Source organism: Platichthys flesus, chromosome 21 (assembly GCF_949316205.1).
Source record: "Platichthys flesus chromosome 21, fPlaFle2.1, whole genome shotgun sequence".
In the NCBI taxonomy this organism is placed as follows: domain Eukaryota; kingdom Metazoa; phylum Chordata; class Actinopteri; order Pleuronectiformes; family Pleuronectidae; genus Platichthys; species Platichthys flesus.
In genome coordinates this window covers 2,825,775-2,850,601 of record NC_084965.1, presented here as the reverse complement: position 1 = coordinate 2,850,601, position 24,827 = coordinate 2,825,775, and the positions used below count along the sequence as shown (strand labels likewise).

The 24,827-nt window shown below is 44.0% G+C and overlaps 1 protein-coding gene across 6 annotated transcripts in view; it reads right to left on the bottom strand.

Moving 5' to 3' along the window:
* The window catches only part of LOC133932746 (collagen alpha-1(XVIII) chain-like), a 44,956-nt gene extending 29,334 nt beyond the window's left edge, over window positions 1-15,622 (bottom strand). For 2 of the 6 annotated variants that reach the window (XM_062379567.1, XM_062379569.1), the window contains exons 1-2: window positions 15,456-15,622; window positions 15,271-15,353 (exon numbers count right to left, since the gene is read on the bottom strand). In XM_062379567.1, the coding sequence (XP_062235551.1) occupies window positions 15,271-15,353; window positions 15,456-15,466 (94 nt within the window). In that variant the 5' untranslated portion in view covers window positions 15,467-15,622. The remainder of the gene's footprint in view (window positions 1-15,270; window positions 15,354-15,455) is intronic. The other 4 variants (XM_062379570.1, XM_062379572.1, XM_062379568.1 and 1 more) reach the window with 3 other exon arrangements.
* Window positions 15,623-24,827: the final 9,205 nt, after the last annotated feature.

Here is a 24,827-nt window from a genome sequence, read left to right as displayed (position 1 = left end):
GTGTCAGAGGAATGATGGGGAAGGGTGGGGATAAAAAAGGAAAAGACACCACCGCCTGCTTCTGGCAGTTTGCCGCCACAATGTCGAGACCTCAAGGTGCGAAGCCTCCGTCTCAATCGAAAATGTATTTGATGAATGTGCAGAGAGAGAGAGAACAGGCGAGAGCGAGAGGAAGGAGAGGAGATAATGCGGAGGAGAGAAGATGGAAGCGATCAATCACCAATTAAACAGAGAGGACGGTACAGAGCTTCTTTCCCACTTAATCAACAAAGCAACTGGGACCTTTTAACACAGCCAAGGTTTGTCATGGCTGCTGCCAGAGGAGAAGAGAAATCGACAGAGCATAAAAAAAGGAGTGGAAAAAGTGCTCACTGCTTGAGTTACAGAGGGAAAGAGACGGAGAAATAAAAAAAGACAAACGTGACAGAGCAAGAAAAACTAAAGCAAATGAACAAAGGTGCAAGTGAAGGACGAACATCTGCGAGCGAGACTTTCATTCTCATCTCCATCAGCTCCTTAAAAGAAATCCCTCTCCTCTTCTTTCCACTGATGGATGCCAAAGCTCAGCAGTCAGGCAAAGGTTTGTCGTGTTTGTGTTCATCGCAGTGAAGATACTTGTGCAGCTAATCCAAACTGTTCCTGCAGAGGGGGGGGGGGGGGGGGGCGGAGGCGGGCTGAGTGCTACCATCTGCTCTGGCTCTGCACTCCCAGTTATTCAATCCAGTTTGAAGAGCGGGCCCTCGGCCAATCCACTTGCAGCCCGGTCCATTCATTGACTTACAGTAAGTGTGGCCGCTTCACCGGCGCCGCATGGCCTTCACTGTATGAGCGTCCTGACCGGGCCGGGCTGACCCAGATGAGAAGACCTGGATGACCTCAGAGCAATGTGCTTATTCAGGGTTTACAATTTGGTTTATTCAGAATAAATATTCCCTCTATTCATAGACTGTAAGGACTTTGGAACAGACGCTCTGACAACGCCCAGGTGCACGAGGTTAGGTCCATGAAGAAATGCTGTTTCCTGGGAAAGTGTGGATCTTGGAATGATTTTGGTCTCATCAGCTGGAATATCAGTGTGCTCACTTACTTGTGCTTTTTATATCTTTTAATATGAATCTCTTGAGACTCGAATCCTAATTTAAATAGAGATATGGAGATCAGACGTCCGAAGGGAGCTTGGAGTAGAACCATGCTCCTCTACTTCTGACAATATAATTTCAATCGGGTGTAGTAAACACAGTTCAGACTCTCCAGGAAAAGACCCAGTGGGATGAAGAAAGGAGGTGTTGTTGTATTTCTTGGAAGAAAGTGCAAATATTTCTTGGTATAAACACAGAGCTGTTAGTTACTGCTACCTGGCTGCAGCTCTTTTTAACGGTTCCCTTCCCATTGGTGCTTGAAAAGTACAGTGGAGAAATGACTCCTCATCCCTGGATACTTAAACCTCTTGCATCCTGTCCATCCGAGAGTTCATTGGGGAACCAGTCGCTAAACTGGGTCAAACTGCAGTTCAGGTTCACCCAGTGGAGGACATGACCCTCATCCTCGACCCCGGTGTCCCACAACAAGCGAGAACACTCAGTAGTTGTTAGCATCAGTTGTCAGGTCGAAGCCGGGTCAAGCTCATCGGCTTGTTATTTTAACACAAAATCCCACTCATCACTCAAGTGGTTTAAGTGATGCGGCCAGAAGGAAAGCATGCAGAGCCGTTTTTTATGTGGCTACGCATTTCAAGATGGACAATGGTTTGTTTCACAAGTTGTTTGGAGGGTGGTTATTGTCGAGGGAGTTGGACTTGGGGTGGTACTCGATTGTAATGTCTGGGTAAACTCCTGAAAAGTATGTAAATTGGTCTAATCTGCAGGATTCAGACGCTGCAGAGTGTTTGTCTTGGCCTGAGTTCGACATGCAAGAAGAGAAAGAGTGGACATGAGAGAGGGAGGAGAACGAGGCAATTAATCTGGGTTGCAAAAGAAGGAAGGAGACAGAGCTACAACAAGAATCTAATCTCTGATTTCTTTCATCAGACATTGTGTTAATTGACTAACATGTTGCTTACAGCCCATTACATGTTCCTCTTTGTATCTGATTGTGAATTCAGAAGCAATCTTTCAGGGCGGTTTGAAATAAACACGTAAAAATCAAACAGGCAAACTGCCACATGCTATTCTCTCTGCTTCATAACCATGATCCCTGCAGTGCCATTACTTGTAATGTGCAGTGTCACGGTCCAGATCCCGAGGAGCCCCACACGCCTGTGATGTCTCCGCTCCATCTGCTGCTCTGCACGGCGGGAACATCATTTCGGTTTTTACAGTCCGTGCTAGTGGCTTCCAACATGTTTTTATTCGCCATATTCTCAGCACGTCCATATTACTCCACAGAGAACTTCCCTGACGAGTGTATCTTCTTGACGTTAACTTCTGTTGTGTTTAGCCTGGCGACGGGTTTTCAGGTTAATGGCGTCAGCGTTGGATGAACTGGAGGAAAAACCGCAGAGACAATCGAAGCGATGAGGTCTTTACTTCAACGGTTTGAAACTTTTAGAGCTTTTAGAGATGAAACTAAAGGAGTAGAAGCGGTTTTGTTATTTCTGGCTCTGTCACCTGGTTCCTCATCCCGCGGAGCACAACTCTAAAAGCGTCAGATGTGGAAAGAAGTCATCAAGCGTCCCCCAAGTGCTTTTTATTAAAAGTTCAGCACAGAGAGACGATAAGACAGAATCACTCAGAGAATCCTTTCTACGTGAATTTCAGACTTATTTTCCACATACGAACTAAATTTGGCACCGACAAAAGCCAAAGATTAGAGCCACATCTGCAGTCGCCAATCGCTTTGTGTTATCTCTTCAGAGACACCGACAGCAACACACTGTCTCCCCCAACTAGACAAATCTGTGACAACTAAAGCCCATCAGAGCAGAGGACGGGGGGAAGTCGAGGGTGAAAGATCCAGAAATGTGTTACCCCCTGTCGCCAGGCATTGATGTTTAGTATAAAATCACAGTGACTGCAAGAATCCAGACCACAACACAGCAAGTCATGTAGTATGACCTTTGCATTGGTGAAACCTGCAAAAGCACCAATAACCTCAAGTACTGAAGACTAAGGTGACTCCATATCAACAATAGAAAACAAACCACAGGTTCAATAATTGAAATACTGCAGATTGATATACAGCATCAGCTACTAACAGCCTGGAATCAATATACAAAGAAGTTCCAAGAGGCTGAGGTTTCATCTTCCATTTGGAAAGGATAAGGTTGTAAATCCTGAAAGGTGGAACAAAACATTTGATAGAGAGTCCCCTCGTGAAACCACATTCAAATTCACTAGATCTGGATTTTTATTTTTATTTTATTTTTGATCTGAACCCAGGTTTAGAAACACTTGTAGATATCAGTCGATATAATGCCCGATTTTTTCCTTTGAGAAATCAATGAAAATGATCTCACAATGTTGAAGAAAATTAAAGAAACCACAATTTATTGCCGTCAATATTTCATGGAAGTCGTTTGCGTAGCTTTTGCATAATCCTACAAACTAACAAACAAACACAGATGAGAACTCGACCTTGATGACGGAGGCAACAACCAAGTAAACACGACTCCTGAGTGGAAACTCTGTGATAGTTTTATAATGACAAAATCTGCTGAATGAGCAAAAAGACATTTCACACACACATACACACACACACACACACACACACACACACACACACCGAACACACACAAACAGAGCCTGTCCCCTCACTAATGAAAAGTCTTGCTGCTCTCCAGAATGAGTCTGATTTACCGCTGTTGGGGAAACTTAATCCAAAAGCAACAGTACCTCTGTTCAGCCGTGTGTGTGTGTGTCGGAGCATGTGTGAGTTACTGTGTGGGTGCAAAGCTTCCAGATTTAGAAGCAGGCCTCTCTTCTCGCTCACAGTCGTCCAACAACAGGAGATCTCACCTAGCTGTTAGTCTCCATGAAAAACCCTCAACAAGTACCTGCTGGCAACCTGCAGACGCTTTGATCCTCGACCTCTGACCCCCATTGTTTCCTCAGCCGCCAGATAGACAAACCCAAAGCACGACAATCACGTCCTCTACACACACACACAACTACAAATATAAGTTAGTGTACAGCCGTGGTCTGACAAACCACACAAATTACTAACAAAGGCTGGATTTCAAAGGACAATATTTGCATTGAGGTACCAGTTCAAACGTGGATTAAATGTATTTACAAAGTTCGGAAGAAACCAACCAAACAAGAGTAATTCTGTTAATCTGACTTCATGAAAATAAAAAGAGACGTTTCAATGTTCAACCATCAGGAGACGTCTTTGTCTGTAACAGCTTAAAACCTCAGGGAGAGAAACCTCTACTGTAGGTGACATTACATTTCCACAATACCCTTCGGGTGCATAATAAACGCACCACACTTTCCAGACAGCTTGTTAAGTGGTGGTGGTTTGCTGCTGCCGCTGAACGCAACATGTCTCCGAAAACCACAATCCTCTCCCATCATAAACCAGTCCTAACCCGGAGGAACTCCATGTTGTCCACACTTCAGAGCTCCAGGGTTACAAGACAAGCCAGGGCTTTAATAATAATGACGCTGCCTGTCACACTCCTTCTTGCTCCAGACCATTACATGCAAGTTGCATCATGTGCTTGAAGCTCGGGGGGGGGGGGGAGCCTTGAAGCCAGGACGCTGCAGAAACTCAACCGTTTCAAATCCTAGTGTCAGAAACATGGAGAAACAGGAGTGAGATGAGAAGGAGGATCAAAGAGCTGCAGAGTTTAATGTGGAAATCTTCTTACTTAAATATCCAACTTGACCTTGAGCCCAAACAATATGGATTTGTACGTAAAACAAAGTATCAGACAACTCCACCTAGATCCTCAGATGTCTGTCAGTCAACACTGAACAAGTCAAAACCACTTCCACTGGTCCTTTGTTCATCTGAAGGGCACCAGCCTACACGAGGAGGAAGCAAGACAGTAAAACCTGGAGGTTTCACCACAAGTGCTCAGTCAGGTTAAGCTCAATAATACATCAAAAGCAAAGTGATTTCCCAGTTGGTGGTATTCCCCTGAGGGGGGGGGGGGGGGGGAACTGGGCCAGAGATCCTGTTTCTTATCAGCTGCCAGTGGGCGAGTTATCAAATCCAAGACTTGTCTGCTAAGTCTCCTCAGCTAGGCAAACCGCAGCATCACATGAAATCCCTTCTCTTCCCCTCTGGCCACGTCGGCAGGTTGGACTGAGACTGAGCTGATGAGGGGCCGAGCGGCTCCACTGAGGGTTTATCAGCACAATAAAAACATCAGGTCGTTCTAAGAGCTCGAGGAAAGACGAGTAAAGACGAGGTTCCGATGATCTACAACGAGGATCAGAGCAGAAGAGGATCCAAAAGGGAAATTGTACATCTGCAACGGATGATTTTTTTTTTTTTACCAGCTTCATTTCAGCTTCTTGTTGCCAGATATACACGTTTCTAACCACTGTGGTTTTCCATTAAATCTACTGCCTCCAGCTGCTGCACGTTTCGTTCCATTTTTACATTTATTTACGTGTTAAAGTCTCACTGAACCACAGGGGAGGAGGCTGTTTAGAGAAAGGTTAATTACCTCATGAGCACTTGTGTTAAATAAACAAGAAATCCCGTCATTCCAATCCAGTGAAAGCAGCTCCACAATAGAGAAACTGTTTTGTCTGCTTTATGTACCAAACCGAGGTGTCGTGCACTGTTTAATAGAGTGTGTGCTTGAAAGCCAGTGTCTGACGCTGTTGCCTTGACTGAGGGCTCGTTGATTTAGAAAGGAGCTGCTGAAGCACTGAGGAAATAAAACATGTTGGAGGAGAGTTAAATAGGAATTGAGCTTTGCTCTGATCTGTGTGTTTTGTGTGTTTCTCTCCACTTTGGCAGAAGAAGCTGTAGAAAAGTTTGGAAGCTTCAGTGCCACACAAGAAGTTTTCAAAAAGTCTGCAGGTCACGAATTACTAATGTCCTGATTCCAACAATGTGGTTAACTCACTTCTCTCTTTGTTCCTCGTTGATTGAAAAGCCCCCCCCCCAGTAAGTTTCATGAAAACATCAGGAAGTGAGGTGTAGTATTTGCTCTGGAGCTAGAAAGCTTTTTGGAAAATCAATCTGTTTTCCTCCTCGCTCTGGTCAGAAGAGGCTGATGAAAGCTTGGGGGGCCCGAGCAGCGGACTGGGAGGACTGGTGCTGCCTGAGGGACGGACTGATGACAACACTGTTCAACCAACGCCTGAGGAGGAAGAGGAGACTCTTGAAATCAAATCCTTCAATAGGTTTCGGGAAAAACCTTGATGTGGAAGTTTCATCTCCAACAAGGACTCATTAAACTGCAGATTTACTGTTAAATATTTCCTGGAAGCAGTCACAGAGAAGGAGAACCGTCTTTTCAAAAGAAATGTTTACAAGAAACATTTGTTTTATAACCAGAAAAGACTGTTGAGGTTATTTGTCTCCACACGTCAGATGTGATATGTTGCTGACTTTGTCCAGGTTGCACAGGTCGCTCCTCAAGAATGAAGCAGAGCAGAGAGCTGGTTGGATTATTCAGGCTCAGGCCTCTGGGGAAATCCATCATCTGCTTTCACATCTTCAATAGAAATGACAGACCACAGGCAAAAATAACTTTGCACACGTCATGACCGAAAAGAGAAAACACAGCATCTTCCAGAACTCATCGACCGGAGCCATGTGAAACAGATCCGATCCAAATACGATCCCGCCACTTTGAACGAGAGGTGAAGAAACCAGTCCCTCGCTGCTTGACTTCTTCTCTCTGTGACCACATTAACTTTCTCGATTCCAGCTTCACAGGAGCGAATCCCATTTTGTCAGAGTAACTGTGGAAAAACTCATAAAAACCTCAGCGACTGATGCAAATGGTGTGAAGCCCCAAATCTGCTCCAGCAAAGAAACCGACTTCTTTACGTGGCTAGAAGAATAAATGTGTATAAAAGAATCGTCTGTCTTCATATGTGGTAGTTTAAACAGTAACAGTAATACTAAGTCTGATCTAATGACAGGAAATACATTTAGTGCCACTTGGGTTATTTTTCTTTATGGAGGAAAACTGAAAACTGTTACACACTTATGGTTGAAGTCAAACATCCGCTAATGAGACGCTAACAGCCAGAGCACCAACCGCAAACCAAGGTGAAACATTGACTTCCTGATTTTCACTATTTCACGGCAGATTTCACAGCATTTAGCTTTTTCAAAACCCATTGGTGGTAATAAAAGCAAAGCAAAATCTGTAGAGAGCTGAATATGAAGAGGATGGAAACACATGAAGGAGACAGACACATTTAAAAAGAAGAACAGAATCCAGGGGAGAGGGAGACAGACACAGATGTTCGTGGATGTTTACTCGCCGGCGGTGGTGGAACAGAGACGTAAAATGAGACCTGACCACGAATGAGATTCGTGTTGGGATCTTCAGGAAGTGCATGGACAGTGTGCTCAGAGACAACGCAGCTGCAGACCAGCTGAGCACACGACACTCGTATGCGTGTACACACACACACACACACACACAGTCAAACACACCCGCCACTAAACAACCAACAACACCTCCCCTCATCCGACCTCCTGCTGGGAAACGATCGGATGCACCTCTGGGAATCTCAGTCGCTTCCCACACTTTCCACTTATCCACACAATCAATCTCTCTGCTGCTTCGAGAAAAACACACAAACCTCTGCAAGCACCTGATGATCCAAGCTGGAGGTCCTCAGACGGGCAAACAGAAAGTTAAACACAGAGATCAATGGAGTTGGTGGTGAGAAGCTCAAAGTCAGACTGTTCTTGTCTGTTTGTTAATGACCGGAAGTTATTTCTCAGTAACAACAGGACACAAAGCAGAGGCATAGAAGGTTCAAGGTTGAGACAACACACCACTGACGCTGCAGAGCTGTGACCCGGTGGAAGATGAGCGGCTGCAAATATGTTTTATTAAAAGAGAAGCATGAGTAGGAAAGAAAAGCTCCATCTGTAGACGTATCTAACTCTAAATGAGTCTTTGTTCTTGATGCTATAGATTTAAATGACATGTTGGACCAAACAAATTTGACTGACCTGCTCGAGCCCCCGGACCTCAACCCGATCAACCCCTGTGGGATGAACTGGAGCATTACCAGGCCTCGTTAGCCGGCATCACTGCCACTCTCACTTAGGCTCGTGAGGATAAATGGAAGAAAATCTGTGCGGCCATAATCCCACATCCTGCTAAAGGTCCTCCCAGAAGAGAGGAGGTATTATGATCATATGCTAATGATTTTTAAATGATATGTTCTAGAGCTCGACCGATTTATCCTTTAGCCATTATCGTCCTTTTTGTTTGTTTTTGTAGATATGCGCAGATATGATATTTTTATTTGTTTTAATAATGTAGAAAAGATATATGTGCTTACATTTTAGGTTGAGAGATTATTTTCTTAGTTCAAAATTCAATATAATTGGTTTTAATTGTGTTTTCTTTTTATTTAAAATAAAGTTTGTGGTAACACATTGCTTACCAATGGTTTGGGTTTTCTTGACTGTCTTATAGCTGTATAGATATCTTTAATCCATATGTTATGTATATATATATTATGGTTAAATGTCACATGAAGGTATAATCTTTAGACGTCTGCTTCCTTTTGGCCATGCAGGGTATACAGAGGCCAATCATCTAATAACCATTACCTGAGTTCAAATGAAGTGTTACCTTCACCCCAGAAGCAATTAGCTGAACAAAGAGCAATGAACCTTTATCTCCAACACCAACATCCTGTTTTATTAACAAACCCAAAGAACAAGCAGAGAATCGAGAGCAAACGAGGGTAAAGGTGATATTTTTAGAGTGAGAGAGGGGGAAAAAATGAAGCCTTCATAAATCGGCTCTCGCTGACGACTGCTCTGTCATTTCGAGCCATGCTGCTCCAACTCAAACACCGACTCACAAGAAGAAGTCTCTGCCTCCTCCTCGGGGGAACGAGCTCTTTCCACAGAATTCAGATTCAACCAGGATTAAGGTAAATGAGACAGTGAACTCCTCACGTCTGTTCCGGAGCCACACACCCCACCGCTCCGCACTCCGTGACCTCATTAGAAACTCAGATGCTCCGCCGCTGTTTGACGGGATGTTCCCTCTCTCCCTCTGTGGTCTGCAGCAGGCTGAACAGACACCTGCTTGTTTTCTGTTCCATCTTTCCGCCCTGACGGAAACTTTCCAGAGTGTCGGAGGTTCCGTGTTTTGCAGAAGGCCAGGAAGCCGCTCCCAGAAAAACAAACGCGCTAATTCAGATCCACTCTACATGATCGTAAATCACAGTTTTTGATGCATCCCTAAGCCCCGGTGGCAACATATCAGTCGGCTTTTCCCTCCAGTGATGCAGGAAAACTCACATCTCGTGCCACATTTTATTCAGTTAGAAGTCCTCACAGGACACAGGATGTTCTGTGGCTCGGCCTCCATCGTGCATCTTTACAGCTCTAACGCTTCTTTTCATCCTGCTTCACATTTATAAACCAATGAACATGTCCGGGTGAGCTACTGGCAGCAGCTCTGGTCTGTTGCACTTCATTATATAGTGGGAGTTTCTCACAAGATGAAAATGTCCTTGTGTTGGTGATGGAGGGGGGGGGGGCTTGTAACCGATGTGCCTGCATAGACCCATGTCACCTAAACGCATAACATGTAGGATATAGGAAGATGAACAGGACAGCTCCTTAACCTCATCTGTGGATGTGCACCATTATATTAAGACTACAGGAGAAACAAGGCTTGATAGAAAACCACTCACAAGAAGATGGTGATGGAGAAGTATGCTGAAGTATGATAAAAGAATGGATTTCTTACCCAACAACACTATGAGGTAGAGGACGAGGGGGAAGTGAGTGTTTATATCTTCAGGTTTTATGTGGATGTCAGTTTAGGTTCAGGGTTAATAGAATTCAAAGTGGATCCTTATTTTTTTGCAGGTTGGTGAGAAAGGGCTGTAGCCTCTTGGAAAGAACACAACAACAAAAACAGCAGAAAAATAAATACACAAATAAAATACGATGGAGACAACACGGTGCGGTTTCCTTTGATCTACGTCATCCCCGTCTGAAACGAGGGGAAAGGAAGGAAAACATGGGACCACATCAAACACAGAGTTTAAAAGCAGTTTGATGGCCGAAGCTTTGATTTCAGTGAGTGATGACCGCTGTCGAGATAAAGTCGAATTAACAAGAGGTTGGACCAAGATAAGTTCACTCAGGAAGTCTGATTGGTTCACGATAAGTGGAACTTTCCCACCAAAGCTGATTTATATGAAAAACAATTATTAATCAAGGGTGAGAGATTTCCACTAATCTGTTTACAAGGTCTAAACCCCCCCACGTGAGGTTTTACTAAAAGTGGACAGACAACAATAACTTAAAAAAGCTTCAAAGGGTCAAAGTGACATTTAGCGTCACGCCTTCACCCCCCCACAGAATCCTTCCTCTACTTCACACATCCTGCGTTTGTCCTCAGCGGATCATTCTCAGACTGAACGCTCTCGATCATCTCTGCTCACACTGCGTCCAACACTTAAAAATAGTGACTTGTTCTGTCCAGGACAAATTTAGCGATTCCTGTTTACCGTGCAGAATATAACACACATGTTGTTTTGTTTCTTTTAGATCATCTGCAGAGAGAAGCCAACGTCCAGGCTCAGAGGCTGTGGAGCAGCTTCCTGAAAGTGTCGTGTCAGCAGAATGGCAGCGTTTGCAAAGTCCCCAGTTAAAATTTTCAAACTTCTTCACGAGTTAATGGATGTTTAAAAAAATAATTCATGTCATGAGGCAAAAACCAACAACGATAAAACCTCCAACCGCAAGAAAGTCGCAAAAACAACAAAGTGCATTAATTACAAGTGAAAGACCAGATGAACAAGGAGCCAGATGAAGACAGGAGACGTCACAGAGGACGAAATGTGCTCGTTGGACGTGAGGAACAATCAGTGATGCAGAAACATGTGCGACAGACACACAACCTGCGGTGCATCTTGAATTGGTTTTGAGTCTGACGCTGACACATGCAACCGCAAGAAGCTCGGGTCCACGTCCAGGGCACAAACAAACAGAGAAACACAAGAGTCAGGGAAACAGAGTTACATTATGTGAATATGATGAAAGATTTTACCCCATATCTTCAATGATTTACGTTTTGTTTATTAGATCAATTTACATAACAACAGGTTAATAAACCCAACGTGTCTCTGTGACTCACACACTTTTTAACCAAACACTACAACAGCTTCAGCATCATTGTTTTGGTTTCGTATCCAACTGAATAACCCAAACTCTCCCAAGTGCAACCGGTATTTATACAATTACCTCATAACGTAGCAGAGAAACCACAGTTAACCTGTTCAAACTCACACCGAGTTGCACAGTCGACATGCAGAGTGTAAACACATCTGCAGAGTCCAAGAAACATCTGGACTCTTTGCTGTGTCTAATATTTAGTGGTAGTCATGACGGTCGGTGGTTCAGGCCGTAGAGAGCTGCTCAGTGTGATGTGTTTCAGACTAAAGACAAAGTAAGAGAATCGATAAACTACGTATCAGATAACTCGCCCGTGGGAGATATACGCTGTGATGGATGGAAACAACCTGGACGATGATTTATAGGAAAATGTCACAGACTGTAAAATGTCTCTTTAACAGACGATCCCTCTGCGGTTTGAACTTCTAACCAGAACCTGACGTCCTGGCCTCGTGCAGCGCTGTGGTCAAACTGGAAAAACCAGGATCCCATTAAGTCAGAATCAAGAGCAAATGGATGTGGAGGATTCTACACGTTGCTTGATGTCCTCTCACTTCTGTTGACATGTCTGTTATGAAGTGGATCTACAGGTGTCACCGCTGCTGCTTCCTGGATCGAGGTTTATCACCTGCCACAGTTTTCCTGATTTATAATAAATCAATCAAGCTTCTGTCTGTTTCTCCGTGTTCCAGGTTTTTTGCTTCAAACTGCAATGAGACTAATGTTTCAACAGATTTTGTTAGGACAATGGAAATCAGCCGCCGGCATAATCGTTTCCAGATTTTAACTTTTAAACAAAGTCACAGCAGCAAAGACTGAACCTCGGAATTTTAGTCAAAAACTCAAAACACCAAGAAAAGATTACTGCAGTAACTGCAGTATTCATTCTTGATCCACAGATGCGTGACTCAGAGTTTTATTATCTCCTCCATTATCAAGGTTAAAGGTTCTCGAGGGATTTGCTGAGTCAGCCTGACCCCTGCACTAGAATAATGAATCCAGCTTTTGCAGTAGAGAAGAAATGTTTTCAGTCAGATAAGTGTTTTTGTGTGAATTTGTTCAAATGAAGTCGAGGTCTGTCGCCAGAGAGCTTCATCTGAAAGTCATGCCTGTGTCATGTACAATTAATTCTCATTGATATCGAACATTTGACGTCTTCCCCACCCGGTGCATATTTCACTGATCTCCAAGGACTCACATTATTGTCTTTGTGTCATCGTCACACTTCTTCATCACGATCATCACCCACAATGCACTCATCACAGCCACGTTCACAGAGCCTCACATCATCAGCTTCCTCGACTTCATTATCTCTACAGGCATCTGTGTCGGGGGCAGTCGTGTCATTCCACGGAGATAATTACAAACATCATTATTTTTGAATAATCACCATGTGTACAGCAGATGGTGGAAACAGTAATTGAGCGAGTTGCACGTGTGTTCTTGTGGATGTGTCACAGAGGCTGATGCAAGCCTGTGTTCGTGCACGATGAAGCACGGCGGCGTCATTTTCATTATCTCACAGAATCACCAGAGGCTGAAGAGGTTAAAGTATATGTTTGTTTCCAGGCTCATTAGTTCGGCTGTTAAATCCCCAAGGTTGAAACTTTACGACTCATGAGAACAAAGTGTATGAAGTGATGTCTGATGCCTTCACAACGTGAGCCAACACCATTTTCTTTATTGTTTTGTTTACTTGTTTCGAACATCTTGTTTAAATTCTATCTGCTATACATATCAACTTTACTCCTTTATTCATCCATTCATCTTCTCTACACAAGCTGCTGTCAGACATTCTCTGGAGGGGCTGTACGCAAATGTTGTAGTGAGAGGTGCCAGACTTTGGAAGATGTCATGAGAGTTTATAAAGACCCGACGCCGATACTGATGTTCATGTGTGAAATGCAAAGTCCAGAGAAAGTCCAGGATCCAATTGTGTGGACATCCTCCAGAGCTCAAGTCTGAAAAGAGCTCCACTGACTGAATTCATTCATTCATTCATTCATTCATTCATTCATTCATTCAAGTGTCTGGCATTCCTCTCAATCAGTTATTCATCATTTCAGTCATTAATTTGCCTGGTCACACATCTGTTAATGAAATATCCATGTATTTGTATTATAGTTCTGCTTTCTCCATCAATGGTAATTAATCGAAATCTAATTTATTAATTTATGCATTGAAAAATCAACTTTTTCTTTTCATTCTATTTGTTTTATAATCAGAATTAAGCTCTCACTGTCCAACCTGAAACCTGATATGTTGTTTTCCATGGAGTTTATTTAGTTTTGCCAACTCTCACTTCAGCTGCATCCTCTTAAAACCATCAGCTGAGCGAAAGGCCCAAAGAAACCGTTTCACACCGAGGAAAAAAAATCACAGCAACTTTATTCAAAACAGAAATGTCCAACGTTGCCACGCTACAGCTCATGTTTTCAAGAATATTTACAACAAGCAGCCTGGAAATATTTGTCCCTGGTGTTCTCTCTCTCTCTCTCGCTCTCTCTCTCTGGAAAGTGAGCCAGCGAGCGTGTGTTCCTACCACCCCCCCCCCCCGCCCCCCCCTCCCTTCTCCCCTCCTCTTGAAAAAGTGAATCATGGCAGACGATTATGAAAATTGCCAAAAAGCCCCAAACACACAGAGAGCGGAGCCTCGAGCGCAGCCGGCCTCCGCAGGACCCACAAGAGACCAGACCATGAAATCACACTTTTTCTTTAGTGGACACATCAGACCCACATCGTCTGTCAGGTTCTGCTGGTTTTACAAACATCTACAAACTTCTCCTCATTCCCACAAGGTCATATGTTCACTTCATATGATAATCAGGGGACAAGAAGTGCCCTTTAAGTCAAAATATCAAACTGACATTTCAACTGATTGCGGCCACATTAGCAAAAGAATCCTCACAATGATTTGACAATCCAGCTTTTGTGACACAGAGGTCGATGTGGTGATCAGAGGTCGAGATGTCCACACACACACACACACACACACATGATTATAAATGTCAATCTGGATTCCAGCACAGTGAGGGAAGCAGCGATGATGTATCAGGATGACGACTAATGAAATGAGGCTCTGCTGACATTGTCTGACAAGCCCCCCCGCCCAGCTCACCCTCCACAGAGCAGAGGCATCACATCATGTCCACTACCTGTGTAATGCGGTGCTGCTGATTGCAGAGCCGCTCTGTCACTGGGCACAACGTGAGCTTCGGCCTGTTTCCAATTGCGAGGGAAAAGAAAACCCTCTGCACTAATTGGGGCCACGTTGACGAGTCCTGATTGATCCATTAATCAAGGAAAATAGTCCAGATTGAAGCTGTGAAAACAGTCGAGCAGCCTCCTGAAAAACATCTCCAGTGCAGCTCTAATTGAAACCATGGTAGAGCAGCACAGGAGCCAGCAGGTAGCTGCTCCGTGTCAGGAGGCTGCTCAACTTTCCAAAAAGTTTGCAAAGTTTCCAGAGACTTTGAGGATCTTCATGTTTCAACATCAGCCTCGTGCACAGAGGATTGGAGCCCTTCCAGAGAAGCATTAAGGATTTCACAGAATGCATGAAAAGTTGGTGTTGGATGTAAATGTGCACTTTGACGTCAGACTCAAAACTTTCCCAGAGATTGATATTTGTTAATTAGACACTTTAAATAAAATCCATAAAGAAGCTGAGATGATTTGCAATAGAAAATTAGAGAAGCTGTTGCCAGGACTTTACTATAGTAACCATAAAATGTGTGTGTGTCCGACTCAATGCGAAATGACCTTGGCTTTTTATTGCAATAACATTCACACCAAGAGAATCAGTATATCATCCACCAATAAATAAATTCCCTCTCAACTGTGGCTCAGTAACCTCATTGGACCCGAGTGCAACAGCTTAATCATTCTCTCTCTGCAGCAGCGGAGGAGAACTCATGAGCCAGCAGAAAGTTGTCCAACAGCAGAAAACTTTGTTTGTGCACATACCGTCCAGCGGCTGATAGGCTGAGGAGCGTCGGCAGCAGAACCCGAGCAGGAGCAGAAATAATCCAAAGAACCAGGGAGGAGTGCTGCACTCAAAACACACAAAAAAAACAGAAACACACAAGTGAAAAGTCTGAAAGTTCACATGAAACAACTTCTCCTCAGAAAACACTGTGGCTTTCATTTACCGTGAAGACATCTTCAGTGGCGCCGAGCTTAGATCCCAACTAAAGCTGCCCTGAGAGTGACAGCAGAGCGAGAGAGAGATGGAGCACACTCTGCCTCTCTCCAGCACTTACTCCAAACTAAAGTCCTCTCTCTCTTCCTCCTCCTCCTCCTCCTCTCTCTCTCTCTCTCTCTCTTCCCTCACTGGTTCCCATTCAAACAAAGGCAGCTTCAGTGCGCTGGGACTCAAGGGGCCCTCGCTGAAAGCTGAAACCTGACTCCGTTGCGTCTCTGTGCGGACGACCGCTTTCTTATCCGGCCCCCCCCCCCTCAGACGACTCAACCCCAGATACAAATTAACACACTCCGGTGAATTCCTCCCACTCCTCCTCACTGGTGTGGTTTCTCCCACACTCCCCCGTCCTTTAAAGCAAATGTGGCCTTGACCTGTAAGGTGGTGGTGGTATGTGTCTGTGGGGGGGGGGGGGGGGGGGCATATCTTTAACTTCATTAACTCATAATGTAACATACTTGTGACCAGCTTCCTTTTATATTCAAACAATTATAACCAATAATGTATTATTAATCAATTGGCCACTTAAAAAAGGCCAATATGAGGGTTTCACAGACATAGAGCTATCGTTATTTATGTTTGTGTATATGCATGAAATAAACTTTTATTTCATAGAATAAACACAGCTGGGAAATATAGATTTGTGTTGATTTATGTTTATTTGTCTTCATTTCAGTTCTATATAATTAGTTTTGTTCTTTTTTTGTATTTTTGTGTACTCAGTATTTAGAGTTATTTTGATTTATATATTTTATTTCAAACATTTTTTCGTTTCAAAACTTTGTGAAACCTTCATGGACAAACGGGTCCTTTAGGCCGACGTGCTTTGGATTCTACACATTTTTTGTGACACACTCTCAAACTCACAATCTGATTCTTCTTTATAATCAGAGCTATGATGGAGTGAGTCGTCTCAAACCTCCGGTCTCAAGAGCATTGTGCGTGGTGGTGCCAAATGGAATCTACCGACAACAAACACAAACAGGCAGCAGTCTGGCTGCAGGAGCCAGTGCTGGAGGGGGGGGGGGGGTGCAGATAAAGAAGTGTTCAGACCTTGTCTCTGGACAGCTCAGACAGATAAGTGCCTTCACAGCCTGTGAGCGATGCTGTGAGAGCGGCGGCGGCCGTGATAAGCCGTCCTCACTTCACTGACCTCACGCAGGCTGACCAGAGGAGCTGTCAGGGGACATTGTTTGTCAAAATAAGAGCGTCCCATTCCCCCTGACTGTTTTTTTACCAGTTCATAGGATTGCTGAGTTTTTATATTCAATAAGTACAAGTTAATATACTTTGTCAATGTACTGCTGCAGCAAACTTGTAGCTTTAGTCAGGATGATCTCGCTGCAACATTAGTCTTAGTTTGTCCCTTTTCAGGAATGAGGGTTGGCAGTGGCAGCTGGTGTGGTGAAGCCTTTAACCACTGAATTATTATGCTCGTTCTGCTGCGTCTTCCATCCGAGACAGTGGCCTAACAGATCCAGGACCTGACAATCTGTCGGTGGTCTGCTCGCCCTGGTTCGATGATCTGGTTGCAAGCGGCAGGACAGACTCTCCACAGGTCACGGAGGTTGTAGACTGAGCACGTCTCAAATTTACAATCCAACACAAGCAGGAATACAAGCAAAACAAATCAAGAGTGTTCCCAGAAGTTGCTGCGTCCGTGCACGCTGCCATCTTGCCTTGATTTCTCAGAGACAACCAGAATAAACATTCCTCCTTCACCTCAAAAAGCCCAGACAGTAGTTTGTGTTCTTCTCTTTGTGTTGAACGGGGAGAGAAGGAACTGGAGTGTGCAAGGTCAGTGAGTTCAGTTCCCTTTGGATTTGTGTTATTAAGAAGTTGTTACTCAACATTAAGTGCTTCTGTTAACAGGGAGTTTAGTTTAGAAGGATGTTCCCCATGACACCATGGAGAAAAAATGCATCCAGGTGTTCACGTCTCCTCACAGACTTGTTGAGTCACTGTTTTGGTAACAACATAAGATTTAGAAGAAGATGACACATTGGGGACTGTGTCGCGTGGGGCAGTTATATCGGGTTTGATAAAGAGTTTGTGCACATTACCTGCAAACCCGGTTGTTGTTTGTTCTGGACTCTCACAGCTGCTGAAACCTCTTTAATGTGAGCTGCACATCAGTTTTATATAAAACACTTAAACTGTTCTATAGCCTTTTTTAACCTTAACTAAGGGTTTTTGGAGAAATCTGAAATATGGAATGCAAACTACGATGCAACCAGGATCCAACTTCAAAGTGCTTGTGCAAAGTAGTTGTGTATAAACTAGATGTTTCCAAATGATATCTGAAATAAAAGTGAAGTTTGGAGAAAGTTCACATTCATTTAATGGAATTTAGTTTTATACACACTGTGGCTGCCAAGATGACTCTGCACCCCCACTCCACCCACACGTTTAGGTGAGTGTGCTGAGGTCTCCATAGTAGTCTGTGTATTTGGAGATAAACAAAGACTAAAAGACCATTCACTGCTGTGAGGGCGATGAGGAGACAAAGAGCAACACACTCTGGTGTTTCCATGCAGAGAGCACAGTGCCACAGAAGGGGGTGAGGAGGGTGAGGGGGGTGGGGGGTGGGCTCCAGCCTGTGGGTGGCTGCAGATTAGAAGGGGTCCAGGCTGAGGTCTTGCCGTTATGAGTCAGTCAAGATACCGCATGGTCATCGCTCTTTCGCCCGACGGCTGTGGGAAAGCAGTCGGAACCGACATCACAGAAAGAAAACACATCTGCTCTCAGCTCCCCCCCCCCCCCCCCCCCTCTTGTGTTCTAGGGAGTTTCCATGTTGTGAAGCTCAGCTGTTTGTGGTTGTAATGAGCTGTGCTGCTGATGAACGAAGTGGAGTAACTGAGTATTCATGGTAAAATGAAACGTTTTGATGGAAAAAAAAAAAACTGGAAATCCTAGCTGGATTATTTATGCACAACATAAAAAGCAGGTGGTGTAAAAGCACAAGAAGCCTGGGGGAGCTCGTGAAACAGAGGAGAAGCTGGAATGAGGCCCTCAGAAGAAGTCTCCCAGTCCTGATAAGCAGCTTCTCCTATCACCTTGGATTGGAAATATTTCTTATCGCAGAAGTTCAGGATTCCTCGCGGCACCTCTGCCCCGCTGCAGTTGTCTATTAACCTTCAGACAAGAGCGACGGAAATGATGGTGAATGCTTGGAGAGGAGGGAGGACACGGGGTGGGGACCTAATTACCAGTGACTTCCTGTAACCATCACCAAAACACCACCGTCATGCACCAGCTCCTGTTTCTGATGAGTCTGCAAATACAGCTGCAGCAACAGGGAAACTTTAGAATACTCACAAGAACTTATTAATCTGTCATTTCCCTTATGTGTGTGTGTGTGTGTGACTGCAGAACTAGTTTTGTATTCAGTAGTTTACATATTTGATTCCTCGTTGCCAACAGATTGTTATCAACCCGACAACACTGCACGTTTTGTGTTGTTGATGTTCTTGGCTTCTTTCTGCCCTGGGTTTAAGATGCTAGAGTCAAGTTTTGTGTAATTATTATTATTAGTCATGTGTTTGTGTCTGCAGAGGGAATTGAGAAGTCGTCAGTGATGATGGACGAGTTTGATTTGTGGGTAAGATACGTAGGAACAGTATGCCCTTCCAGAGCAGAGCACCACCCCCCCTGTTTGGAAAGTAGCTGTGCATGTAGGTCGAGAACAAAAAGGGAAAAACAAGGATTTATTGAAACTAGTGAAGCTGTGCTGATTGATTAGAAGCACATTTGAATCTGGAATCTGAAGAACCACAGAGTGTTTTTAAAGATGGACGACAACACAGCTCCCCCTGAAGTGAAGCAGAAACATCTGGTGGCTGGCTGCAGTGCAGGTCATAAACCCCGCCTCCTCCATGTTGGTGGATGGGGCATGTGCCAAACTTAAAAAACGTTAAACAAAGACCTCAAAGACGTTTTCTGTCATTTAAAGGGAAGTTTGTTTTTCTGGTGAGTTTTGATGTTTCTTGTTATTTGATGCTTTCAAAACTGAAACAATTAAAAAGTTATTGCGAAGGAATCATAAAGAAGCTGAGTATAAATTCTCATTGTGAACATTGTTGGGTCCAGTAGAACTCAAAAAAATAAATATCCTCTCACTCGTTCTATATGGAAGATCACAGGTTTTACCTACTAAGCATTGTGGAAAACCTTGAAGCATCTCAAAATTCAAAATTCAAATTGAACACTGTTTAATCCTCCTTTTTCTTATTTCTATTTATCTTTCACTGAGTGATTGACATGCATGGACCCCCCAGTCCTCAGGCTCGAGAGCAGTGCTGCAGCGTTATGAAGCATCCTCACAAAGACCAAGGAAAGAGGGGGGGGGGGGGGCTACAGGTCCTGAGGTCACACTTTATCTCTGAGGGTGGGGTGATGGGGTGGCGGGGCTGTGGGCGCTTGTGTTTATTCTGGGTCAACAGGGAAAATAACAAGTGCCGCTGGTTGCTTTTTAAGCCGAAAGCCAAACAGAGCGTTCACAAAGAGGATTCGCTGCTTCTGAAAACCAGTCGGGGCTCCGCTGCTCAGGCCCTCAGTGATTGGCAGCACCGTGAGCCTCAAGGTCAAGTGGCTTTCACAAAGTGAAAATGAGATTTAAACGGGTTAAGATCCTGAATTGAGTAAAGACCAAGAGAAAATATACTCGTACATTCCTGCATCAAGGTTCATTCCAGAAAACAGAAGCACACAGAAGTGAAGAGACATAACCCATTTGTTTCAAACTCAACTCAGCTGCAGGTTGCATTTTATGAACAAAGCAACTTTAGAGACAATAATGATTACCTTTACTAAAGAGGTTATGTTTTTACAAAATTTCTGATGAGTTGCTAAAAGAATAATCCATAAATAATCCTGTTCTTATTCCAAGGTTGACCTTATTCAGATTAACGCTAATCAGAAAATGATGTTGCAGGTTAAAATTTCGTTTTATGCAGTTATTGTTTTCTTATTTAGCTTTGTTTCATTAATTCCATGATGAAAATACAGAGAAAATTCAGCTTTTATAAAAGTGTAGAGAGTTTCAAATGTCTTGAATGTGTTCTAGCTCCATTTCAACGTTTCCTGTCAAAAATGTTTCATTTCTAAAAAGCCAGATTGGGTTTACAGGTGTTTAAAGAACAGAGCCAGCCAAGCAGAGGAAAATGTCAACGCCACATTTTTAAATCCCATTTGTCTGTAGATCAATTTCTCCAGAGTGGCTGCAATTATAGTCTCCAGCTGTAATCGTCCTTACAGGTGTTCCTGGCTGCGACCGTAGAATTCCGACAGTTCGATGCCAGAAGTCTGACCTCCACGCTCGCCGTCCTTGACTGTGCAACAATGCACAAGGCGTCGCTCCCTGTGTGTAATCCAGGGTGATGATAGAATCAATTACACGTGTCGGAGACAGACGGGGGGTAATTACGTTCGTTAAATTGTCATCCTGCATTTTGTTTGGAATTTAAAGAGAAAGTATGAAGCAGCCCCGGACGTAATGGAACCGTCAGTCACAGGAAGCAGCAACAACAGCAGCCAGATATTGTTCATTCATGATGCACACAGGACAAACACACAGGAGGAGTGATTCACATGGAGGATGGATAAATAATGTTTAAACTGTTTGATGCTCCCGGTCATTTACCACCAACGTTTCTGTTTCTTCTTTCTGAAATAAAACAATACTGTGTGAGGAAAGCAGATGATGCTAAAATGGTGTGGACACATTTTAAGTGTTTTAAGGTAAAGGATTCTCAACAATTCTGTTTTAACCTCGAGTTTTGAGTGAATAGAATCTGAGTAGGATCATCTATAGGAGGGAATGTTCAGATGAGTTTGGTGGGAAACTTTTGAGAAAGGGATTTTTCTTGATTAGCCCTAAGCGTGGGATACAGATTGAGATATAAGGAGGGTTCGAAAGACGGGGGGGGGGTTGAATACCTTTTTGTTTTGTTGCTGATGTGTGAGATCAACCTCAGATGTGCAGGTGATTATCGTGGATGAGCAGCAGCTGCTTTCAATGAGCAGCTCGGGGTGAGGAGCATTCCAGCTCTGCCCCTTTTTCTGATCCTGAACTATTCACTCCACTGAAAATGATTCAATAAATATAACGTTTTGTTTAAGGTCCCTGAATTCAGACTTTATAAGTTCCTTTTCCTGGTTCTGCACACATACTAGCATGATGCACGTATAGAGGGTTATCTTTTGTAGCCTAAGGTCAAAGCATATGTTTTATAAATAGAAATGTCAAGTCCCTGTCCACACGAATATGAGTAATTAAAAAAACACCTCCTTTTTCTATGCATTTTGTTTTTTGGTTAATATTTAACAGCATTTTAGATCCCTGAAAATGTTAATTTTGCAAACTTGCAGGGTGAAGATTTTCAGAAGGTGTCGTGTGGAGTGGGAAACCAGTTTCTGGACTCCCTGTCAATCGACTGGAACCTTGAACAGCTACTCTCCAGCTCCTGATTCGCCACCGGGGCTTTAAAGTTGCTCTGCTCTGCTCTTTCAAACAGATTTTGTTGTGTACGTGTGGACGAGTCGTGAAAACGCTCCCGTCTGGTGTGTTCAGGTTATCTGAGGGAGGTGAGACTTTGATTTGTTGACCGAGCTAGTTAGCCCGGAGCGAATATTTCAAAGCAGCACAAGAAATCCTCCTGCTTATAATCGCTAATGCTCGCTCTGCAGGAGAAACGTTATCTGAGCAAAACTCATAAAATAACAAGTTCTCCCTCAAACTGCAACAAGAACAAGTCCAGCTTTTGAAAAACACAATAATTATGATATCAAAATGCAGGAATATTGGCTGAGTGCATGCACGCTTATACATTTGTGTGTTTGTGTGTGTGTGTAGGTGTTGTTGTTGATGCCTACAAGCCCCCCCGGCGTCATCTCACTCCACTGATGTTAAAGAAAACACGGCTGGTAAACACAGATGTGGTCGGGCCTGAAGCCGCGAGTCGGCCTCGGCCATGTTTCACCGCCCGGACACAAGAAGTCAGTCTGTTCACTGGATTCTCTCACATACTGTCCCCGGCCTGCCAAGAAATATGCCCCCCCCCCCCCTTCTTTTTTCATAAAGCCAAGACTGTTCAAACATTTTCGTACATCATCGTCCTTCCTGCGTCCAGCGGCGAGAGAAGCGGGTTCACGCAGGTTTGATGAAAAACCAGGTCTCTTTGAATGAACCTGTTTATTTACAGTCTGCTAAGTTTTTTGTGTCTGAGATGATTTACAAGAGAACAAAGCTTCATCCTGCAAAAATATCTAAACGTGTGTCTCGCACTGTGCTCTGAGTTTTGTTTCTGCATCAGCACATGTAAACAAGCTCATTAGTCAGTTTGGGCTGCTGGGATTCATTTGTGATTCTTCTGAACATTGCAATCAAAAGAGTGAATTACAACTCAGGGTCTCACACCCAAGAAATCCCCCAGTTTACTGCAGAGAGACGAGCTGTCATCTTGGGATCCTGTGTCCTGCTCTGCATCAAACCGCTCGGTGACAAATCAGAGAGAAGAACACCATGAATCCATTACTCAGCAGAAATTACATTGACAAGTTAAAAGAGAACCCGTCCTTGTGCGTACGTTTTGGAAGATGTTCAAATGCAGAGCGCGTGGCTCCAGGTTGGAAAATATTTCATGCATATCATGAATATCACAGATTCACAAAGGTCAAATGTGGTCAAGGTGAGGAGCTGTCTTCTGGGGGATTTTGTCTTTGAGAGCTCTGGGTGGCGTCTCGTCCAAATCTCTGTTTTTAACATCTGACTCGGGACAGCACAGCCCCCCCCCCCTCCCTCCGGACCATAAATAATCTCCGGCTCTGCGTTCACTGATTCCTCTCCGACCTCTGACAGCTGACGTCTGAGTTGTTGGCCGGATCGCAGTTTTGAGCATCGATCAAAAGTCACTTCTCCAGATGGGGAGCAGGATTTTTTTGGGGACATAAAAAACCCAATTCCTGCATTTGACTCTGTCCCTGGATTGTGTGTTGGTTCCTCCCCTGCTGCAGAAAGCACGCTGTGTTGGCAGAGCTCGACTTAAACACGACGCAGCGACGTGTGAAATGAAGCCGCAGTGCCAGTGCCACAGATAAAAGCCTTTTCATGGTATTCATGAAGGGTTTAGATGAGATTCAGATCTTAATGGAAGTGGATATTGCTTATAGAATTTGCGACTCGACAAAAGATGTCTTGTCTAATGTCGCCTGTGTTCATTACCCATTAAAATGAAGACCTTTCCATTCCATTCAAATGGTGAATACGTTTCTCGGGGAGTTGATTATTCTCCTCTGGGACTGGAATTGCTTTTTGTAACACCACATAATAATATGCATTGATGTTGCAGAGCTGAAAGCACTAATAAGAAATACTAATGAAGAAGGAGAAGACTCTGGAACTCCCAACGGAGGCCTCCATCGTTTTATTCATTCAAATAAAAGCTGCAGAGAACGTTTCAGAAATCAACCGATCACGTTCTTGTTCATGTCGCTGTGCAGAACGTTTGATTACGAGACGACTCATGAAACTGATCAGCAACAGAAAACCAAACTGGCTGCTGCTTTTATTCATGAAGCACGAGGCAGCTCCGTCAGAGAGTGTTTGAGCCTCGACTTGGTTTCATGGTGTCCTGGCATTTAGTCGTGTATAGAACCTATAGATGACTTTCAGTTCCCTAAACATAACAAACAGAAAGACTTCGGAGGGCAGGAAACAGCCCAACATGTTCTCATCCTGCCGACCTGAAACGCTCAAACGATCTGCAGCCACCGACGACTTCATTCCCGGGCACCTGTCAGTGCACTGGCACCCTGCTGGGGTCTTTCCACGGTGATGTCAGGAGCTGCTTCAGCTCAGACCAGCACCGACCAACACCCTTTACCTCAGGGAAGACAGATGATGTCGGTGCTGGACTCTGACTGGAAGGAAAAATGAAATTAACCCTTGTTCCTTTCTCTTTCTGGGGCCAGTTATGTTTCAGATTTGATGGTGGAGTGGCCCCAACACTGACGAGGCTCATGTGGAGGTAGAGAAGACCGGGGTCATCCACAGAGTCTGTCCCAGATCTCACCACCAGGTCAACGGCTGCAGTTTTACAGCTGCAGTGATACTTTGCAAGAAAACAAGCTCATGTCAAAACATTAATAATTTAATTGATTCATTTTCTGACTAATTGGTGCCAGAGTTGCCTTCTGACAGATATTCTAAACTTCTGTGGGAACTTGAAGATCCGATGGGAGCATTGACAAACGAACAAAACATGGCTGCTTGGGTTCATATCCCAACAATAACAAAAGACCTGGTTTGATGATGTTTTGAAGC